Here is an 8,419-nt window from a genome sequence, read left to right on the forward strand (position 1 = left end):
TAATCTTTTCCTGTTAAATCAATAAATCAAATCAAATCAAGTCTGGCTTCAGTAAAAAAATGTGTTCATTTTAGCAAACATCAGAACCATAATTAGACTAGACCATCAGTGTAACATTTACACAGCTGCTGGTTCTATCGGAGTGTTATTAAAACTATTCCTGGTCAAACTTTAAAAGCTGATCATTTCACTTTCATTGTTTCCAAACATAACAAAAAAAACCTTTAATCACCATGTAGTGAATAATCAGCTGATATATGTGTTTTACATACAAAATAATGACCCAGCATGTTTTAAACTCACCAGAGGCTGTGCAGGTAGAGAAGCTGCAGGTAACAACAACTTGAAGCCAGAGTCTCTTAAACATGTCCAGGAGCTCACATCATCATTTTGAATTCAACTTGAATGGCGGAGGTTTAGCTAGCACTAGTTAACAGCCAACAAGATGAAACATGTCAGCTGAGCTTCAAAATCTTACACTTAAAAGAGGATGGGTTGTGCCACCTGTACACATTTCCTAAGAAATGCACCGTTACTTATTTGCAAGTTCACACAAGTTTTATGGTTGCTTTGTGTACCCCTTCTACACAGGTCAACCGAAATAAAAACTGTGGGGAAAAAAAAACACACAACCTCATTTGAACACTAATTTGTAAGGAAAACTCACCTAAATCTGTTGACAAGTAAACTCTTGATTGTTCGCAGGCTGGAGAGCAGTCTGGACTTGTCTGTTGGTGAGCTGAACTGACCGAACTGAGTGTCAAACAATCGGTAAAGATCACAAGATCAGAGGAAGGATTTTAATTAAAGTATTGTGTACATTTTATACATATCCTGTTATTGTAAATAAGCACACAGAACAGAGAACTCACCCTAAGGATGGATTGTATGGTCTGCAGAGGATACGTTACAGTGGTGGCAACGGCTTTGGCAACAGCACCGATCACAAAGACCTCCAGTGATGACAGCTTAGGGAAGGAGGCAAAAACAACAAATCATCCTTTTTTTTATCATCCTCATCGTCAACATGTCAGAAAAAACAGAGTCTGAAACAGAGCTGCCACACAAGAAGGCCTAACCTCCAGCCTCTACTCACAATTACATGTGTTCATCTGGATAATGTCCGAATACAACCACCAGTTTCTGTCCCGCTCACCTCCCTGGGAACTCCTCTCATCAGCTGCCTCTTCAGGCCTTCGTAAATCATGAACTGGACGGCGGGGTTCAGCACCAGCAGCAGAGACGGGACGGTCCCGTTCCACAGGGCTCCGATGCCCTCCTGATGACTGATCTGTACGAGTGCGTCTGCAAAAACAACAGGGGAGGCACGCAAACACCAAGTGAATGAATAAATAGTAATAGAGAAAAAAGAAGATGCAATAAAAAAAGGGAATTTACCCAGAATGCCAGAGTAGTTGGTGGGCCGAATGTCTGGGTTGTGAAACTTGGAGCCCTGGAGCTTCAGTCTGGTGTTGACCACCCACAGAGGAGTGGTAATCAATACGTTTACAACACCTGGAGAGACCAGGAGGCTGGTGAGCGTCAAACACTGACTGAGATGCATGATGATAATGTATWGACACGTCAGCTATAAAAACAAATGTAGAGCACACGGCTACACTTTTGTTCTGATTCAGTAAAACGAGGCATTTATGAGAATACGAGTAACGATGGTCTCACCTGCAGCGATGCCTATCATTAAGTCGGTGCTGGGAGTTGATGGTTTTCCCTTCAGTAAGCTGGCCTTGATGCTGTGAAAACAGTAGAAGTAAACAAAGTTCGAGCAGCAAAGACTGCAGATGACAGGGAACCAGCCTCTGTATGGAGAGAGTCTGTAGGAAGACAGAAGGGACAATCTCAATTTAAGATGGCTAAGTAATCTTAGCAAAGACAAATCTGGCTAAAACTCAGTAGCATGGGACAAACTTTGCTCAAGCATTAAAATCATCCTTCAAACCTCTTCRATTGACTTAATTTTACTCACAATCCTTCTTCTTTGACAATGTCCACCAGAATCGCAGGAGTTGATTTGGATTTCCTGTTTTCATCCACTGAACACAATCAGAATACACAAGTTTTAATCCACTGCTTGCATTTTACAAATAACTATGGTCTATCTGCAGGCATGTTATGTCTTACCCTGAAGCCGCAATCTGGCTGTGTCAAGAGGGAAGAAAACTGTCATTGCAGTCACACTTCCCTAAAAACAGATTGAAGACACAATTCAGGGGAAAGACAACATGTGTTGAGTTTCTAATGTTTCTATGCAAAACGCCGTTGGCAAGTCATAAATAGAGCTCATAAATATATTTATATATAATAAAATTGGCATGTTTAGTAAAAGAAATTATATATCAGCTGGTAGCTACGGGTCTAAGAATTAAAACAAAGCCTTCAGCTTTAATTACAACAGCATAAATCACAGATAGTAGCTGGATAATACATTAAAAACTAGCTTACCATTGCTCCCGCCACAGCGTGAACCAGACTCTCATAAGAAAAAACCTCGAAGTTCATTGTTGCAACATCTATTTTATTTTCTTACTCCCAAAATGTTATTCAACATATATACATTATTTTAAAAAAAACCTGGTAGCCGGACAGCTGTCAACCCCTCGCCCTTTTTGACACCTCACTTCCGGGTATCTAGCTTACACGGTGGCATTCTGGGTACTGTAGTTTCGTCAACAAACACTACAGCAGAAGCACAAACTCAATTTAATTTTCTGTTCAGCAAAACAAGAACATTGCTTTTTAACYTATTATATACCTCTTATGCTGTATTGTCCACAAAACAAGTTTGACTAACATATAAATAAACAAATTAAATATATTAATTTTACAGTTATTGCAATACATACCTGTAGGTACAGCTACATGAGTGAATACAGCTGCCATCTCTTAAGTAGGAAGCATTATACGCAAATTATCTGCACAAGTTTATCATAAAAACATATTTTACTGGTTTAGGGGTAACTGCAGCTAAAAGATAAAAAAAAATACACATTGAAAATTCTTATAAGCAGGAACAGTTTAAATCCAGTCTCCGAGTAGTTTACATGATCATGAGCAAGGACCTTAACATCTGTGGATTTCTTAGGGTACTTAAATTTATTTATTTATTTATTTTTTGAACTGCATAAGGAAGATTACAGTTTTATCATTTTAAAGACGTATAAAACAATTTTACATGCATTTTATKAATTCCAACTTTCTTATGAGAAAATAGGAACACGGTTTTACCTTGCTTATGAGAAATAAGCAAAATCAGAATGAAAAAAACTCATCAGTGTATTGGGAGCACGCTTAACATGCAAAAATAAATCAAAACAAATAACAGAAAATCCTCCATCAGTCTCCAGCCCATTCACTCAGCCACTCCTGGCAAACCCTCCTCTGCTCCTCGCTCTCCTCCTGAARCCTCAGATGTTTGCTTTGCTTCCTCCTCTTCTCCTCCTCCCTTCGTTCTCCCTCCTGCTCTTTCTCTTTACTCTTTCTGTGCTCAAGCAAGGCTTCAACGGTGGCTGCTGATGTCCGTAGCGATCGCTGCGGGACCCATTTAGGATCCACCTCTGGGAGAAAGGGGTCTTCGGCCGTGACTAGTAGGTGGGGCTGGGGCTCCAGGGGAATGTGAAGGAGGTAGGCGTGCAGCATCATTCGGTATGGAGAGTCATCTGCTCCGAGGCTGTAGGTGAAGTCTCCAACTATAGGGTGGCCAATGGCGCTGCAGTGGACCCTCAACTGGTGGGTTCGGCCTGAGACAAAAAGATAAGGAGTTGGACAGCTGTAACAGCCTTACACGCCTTTATTTCTTCCCTTGACTGGAAACAAATGAGTGCAGTCACCAGTGAGAGGCTGCAGCAGCACTTTGGTGACAGGATCTCCATCATACAACCCGTACTCCAACACCGTCAGCTCAGTCTGGCACGGCTTTGGGTTCTCACAACCTGATAGGATAATAATGAAAAACTTAAACAACGTTTCAAGTTCTTAAAGGCTTTTAATGATAGATACAAATACTTTACCACAGACAAAATATATTGCACTTAGAATTTAACTATTATTCATTTCCAGGCTGAGCCATCTTGGTTCCTGTACCTTCTGTTCCTTCGATGCACATCATGTGTGTTTTCCCCTGTGTTGAGTTCTTGCCAATAGAGAAGTCCAGAGTTTGGGTCTCTAGTTCAACCCATCCACGAAGCTGCCACGCAAAACATACAAAATTAGCTCATCTTTATCAGGTGTAGGTTGCAATGACGTTCTGAGATCTCAAATCAAGAACTACAAAAAAAACCCACTTTGCTCTTTTCTGGTTTGTTGGCRACAATTATTTAAATTTTCAGATTATTAGGCAGTTGCTGAGAGGAGGTTATGGCTGCTATAAATATTCTACGTGGGATTTGACATTTTCTTGCAATGRTTTATGATAATGAGTGTGTTGCATGCTTGGGTCATTTGTCTGTTTGTTTTTTCTAACCAGGGAGAGGTAAGCTTTAGTGACAGTGCGGTCCTTGAAGCAGCGATAAGCCYGGCCAGCAGCAGCTTTGTTGAGGGCGACACAAAGAGCTCCACTGGTGGAGAAATCCAGTTGATGACAGAACCTTAAGAAAAGCAGAGCGATGCAAGAACAGCTTTTTATCCRAACAATTTGTTCCAACAGAGAAATAAATGCGATTTCTAACCTGAACCCGTAATAGGTGCTGGGGTCTGCCAGATGAGGGAAGTGGTGCTGAAGCTGCATCTGCACAGTCTGTTTCTCGTACCACATCTTGCTGTCGATGCGGATGTCCCAGTGTTTGTCCACTACGATGAAGTCATCACTCTGGTGCAGCACACGCAGGCTGTCGATGCTCGCAGGCTCTGTGCTCATCGTGAGCAGGTATCAACAGGCAGCTCACAGCCCTGCAGGGAGAAAAAAAAACTCATAACTGAGGATTTAAACGCAACAGAAAATACAATTAGGTCCTAATATTTATGTAATCTCACAACAGAGGTGTTAGGTTTATTTATGTCATTTTTATTACAGATATATTAGATATCTAGTTTCCCAAAGTAAACACTGCTTGGAACCAAAAAGAAAAAAATTGTATAGGTCTTCTGGACGGATTCTTCTTTAATGAAACGTTTCGTCTCTYCTCCAAGAGACTTCTTCAGTCTGAGAGTTTCAGGCAAAATTCAGGCTTTTAAGCCCTGCCTTCCTCCTACAGTGCTGCTATTGCCAGTATCACTCCACCCCCTGTTAACAATAGGTGTTAATTAGGTGTCAACGATAGCCATGTGATGTATCAGTCACATGGAGGCAGGGCTTAAAAGCCTGAATTTTGCCTGAAACTCTCAGACTGAAGAAGTCTCTTGGAGGAGAGACGAAACGTTTCAATAGAGAAGAACCCGTCCAGAAGACCTATACAATTTTTTTCTTTTTGATTTTTTACCTGGATTACTGAGATGCATCAGAACAGTTTGGAACCTACTGTTTTTAATATCAGAATTTATARTAATACAGACTTGTGACAAACATTACTTAGTAAAATGTGACAAAAGTGGTTGTGATGTTTGTTAATCATTTATTGTTGAGTTCTGTGTGAAAAGAGGCAARGTTAGGTTATAACTTCCGGTTAGCTTAGCATCAACGTTATTTCGCCAGCTGCTGAAAACATAAATTTGTTAAATTTAATGCCACAATTTTACATAAAATAACCTAATATCAGCTACATAAAAATGACCACGGTCACTTACTTCAACTAGTAAACAAAATCCTGCGATAACATTACTCCATAAACTGTAAACAAAAAAAAAAAAAAATCGTCAGAAAAACTGCTTCTGCGCATGCGCAAATTTTGGAGTTATTGTGAACTTGGTTCATACCGCCACCAACAGGCGAGGAGGGCAGAAGCTTAAAACTGAGGCTGTGTCCAAAACAGTGGGCCCTCACTTTTGTCACCAGATAATTTTTTGATAATTTCTCTGCTGCAAAATAAGTTRTGACCGAAAATACTCCAAGTTTTTTGGAACGATGAAATATTTTATCTAGTCTAACATCTGTGAAGGAGGTGAAGAAGATRTGACAGAYATATTGGTRCTTTTGCTGTYTTACTRTTTAAATTTCCTCTAACCACAATTAAACTATGTATATACAAAACAACAGAGCAATTTTGAAATCTAAATGGGTGCTAATAAAATAAGAATAATAAACCAGATAATTTAAAAAGACTATCAGCCATTAAATAGCTTGATTTGTTCTTTTTTATTGATAGGCTGATTACAGAAAATAAGCTGCAGCATTTTGTAAATCTACTAACATTTCTACTTTTCTGCTTGTCTTATTTACCAACAYACAATCCTGTTTTATACAAAAGGAACAGCATCAAATAAACTAAAAAATTATTTTTTTTTCAGTCCAATGGGTCATCAGTAACGTAGTGACATCATTGTCAATTAAAATATATTAACAAGGTTATCTAATGGTCTAAAAGAAGTTAAATATGCTGAACTAATCAGTTTCAGACAGTTGGGATTATTTGCACTCATATCCACCTGGTTCCTATAATCTGCAGGAAAAAAAATACCATTTCAATGTCAAGCTGTGATCTCGTCATGTGGTGCAAAAATGAAATATTTAATGATTTAACTGTCAGGAGCAGACGGTTCTGAAACAAATCCCTTCATCATGGCAGGTATGTCTGTGATGATTAAGAATTATTATGTAAGTTACATTTCATAACACTKTGAGTTTGCTTCAGTACATCAGGTGTCATCTCTTTCTCCTTGGTTACTGTTGCGTAACAATCCAGCCTTTAGGGTGGCAGATTTTTGTGTTGAAAAACACGTGTGCTTGTGAGAAGGTGCACCTGACACAGACGGCAGCTGTGGAAACCCTAAATGTTGCAGCCAAACAATAAAAAGGAGAGGAKGAGGAGGAGAGTGGCTGTAGACTGACTGCTGCTGCTGAAGGAGACGGATCAGCTAAAGAAGGATCGATTTTTACTTTTTATTCTAATACTGGATATTTGTTACAAATACTGTTACAACTTKTTCCTTTCTGAAGAGACAGCTGAGTGATCTAGCTGTATGGTTTGGAGACCTACTTTTTTACTTTTATTGGATGTTTTAAAGCCTTTGAAGTCTTGGTTTTGAGCTGGAACCTGCCTGATGAAGGAGCCTTCAACAGCACACATTTATCAAAGTTTCTCACCAGCTTTTTTTCTCTGTTCTTAGTGACTGCAGGCTGCGTGGCTCGAACATAAAAGCCTTACATCACTTCCACTACAGCAGTATTTGTTGCTAATTAAGGCCGATTTCCTTCAACCATGCCCAACAAGTCGTTTCTGCAGGCTCGCTGTGATGAGCCCATATTTACATCCGACTGGGGCGTCCCTCTGCTGCTCGCTCTGCTGCTGCTGCTGCTCATCTACTCCTTCCTGTACCTTCCTGCCACCACCCAGAGAGCCCTGCTGGAGCAGGCTCTGAGCAGCAACAACACCACCACYGCTGCTGCTGCTGCTGTGACGCAGAAATGAGCTGAAGCAATGGACAAAAACATGTCATTYATCAGGAGACCAACAGAACCATCTTCCTTGGAAACAAAAACAAAATCACATTGGCTCCACTTAAAAAAACAAACGAGGTCACAGTTATTGAGTTTGTTCAGTTTGATGCAACCAAAATCATTTAGTTTGACTTCTGAAATCTTTTGTTCATATTAAGCCATCCAATTTCTTAATTTAAGCTGAATTTTATTATGTGTTTTTTTAAGTTGAAACAACTTGTTTTACTTTAAATGGAATAAATACCTCAAGTGATTTAGGTTTTGTTCTCTGTTCATTGCAACATAACAGAGAACATGAATCAAAAAGGTTTTCCATTACAGGTTTTGTATGTTTCAAGCACAAATGAAGCATAACAGTTTTTAACAGTTGGTCCATCCATGATTAAATCATCTCCTGCCTCATGAGGTTTGGGTTATGCAGGTACGGGTACGATTCAGGATCTCCCAGGAGGAGCTGAATGGACTTGTTGGGTCTGCTGTCATGGTTGTATGAGGGTTTGGACCCAGGAATGCAGACCGGCACAAGAGGATTTTGTTTTTTAACAAAATAAAAGCTGATGTGACAGGTGGGGACAAAAAGCAACCTTACAGCAACACAAAGAATATCGTGGAGATGATTGTGGAGTTCAGGAAGGGAGGAACAGAGGTGGAAAYGGTGTCCAGCTTCAGGTACCTGAACCTGACCTGGAGTAACAACACTTCCAGCCTGGTGAAAAAGACACACCAGCGTCTTTTTGTCCTCAGACAGCTGAGTTCACACTGAGCTCCAGAATCACCTTCTGGCACGGCAGAAGATGGCCCTGCAGAGCGTGGTGACAGCTGCACAGAGAACTGGAGGCAGATGCAGAAGAAGGGCCTCCTGCAACATGAAAG

General features: G+C 40.2%; 2 protein-coding genes across 3 annotated transcripts in view; both read right to left on the reverse strand.

The window, feature by feature from the left end:
- The window catches only part of slc25a17 (solute carrier family 25 member 17), a 5,099-nt gene extending 2,549 nt beyond the window's left edge, over positions 1–2,550 (reverse strand). Inside the window, exons 1-8 of one of the 2 annotated variants that reach the window (XM_014006917.1) lie at positions 2,461–2,550; positions 2,140–2,200; positions 1,985–2,051; positions 1,681–1,751; positions 1,399–1,515; positions 1,157–1,305; positions 873–968; positions 668–753 (exon numbers count right to left, since the gene is read on the reverse strand). In XM_014006917.1, the coding sequence (XP_013862371.1) occupies positions 668–753; positions 873–968; positions 1,157–1,305; positions 1,399–1,515; positions 1,681–1,751; positions 1,985–2,051; positions 2,140–2,200; positions 2,461–2,517 (704 nt within the window). In that variant the 5' untranslated portion in view covers positions 2,518–2,550. Of the gene's footprint in view, positions 1–667; positions 754–872; positions 969–1,156; positions 1,306–1,398; positions 1,516–1,680; positions 1,833–1,984; positions 2,052–2,139; positions 2,201–2,460 lie in introns of both variants that reach the window. The other variant, XM_014006915.1, reaches the window with a different exon arrangement.
- On the reverse strand, positions 2,513–5,841 carry rpusd1 (RNA pseudouridine synthase domain containing 1). The gene is made up of 5 exons (XM_014006914.1): positions 5,737–5,841; positions 4,478–4,902; positions 4,099–4,201; positions 3,846–3,947; positions 2,513–3,755 (listed from the first exon to the last, which is right to left on the reverse strand). Exons 2-5 carry the CDS (start codon positions 4,868–4,870, stop codon positions 3,352–3,354), a joined length of 1,002 nt encoding a protein of 333 aa, XP_013862368.1. The 5' UTR covers positions 4,871–4,902; positions 5,737–5,841; the 3' UTR covers positions 2,513–3,351.
- Between the last annotated feature and the right edge of the window lie 2,578 nt (positions 5,842–8,419).

Source organism: Austrofundulus limnaeus, unplaced genomic scaffold (assembly GCF_001266775.1).
Source record: "Austrofundulus limnaeus strain Quisiro unplaced genomic scaffold, Austrofundulus_limnaeus-1.0 Scaffold38, whole genome shotgun sequence".
Classification (NCBI taxonomy): Eukaryota; Metazoa; Chordata; class Actinopteri; order Cyprinodontiformes; family Rivulidae; genus Austrofundulus; species Austrofundulus limnaeus.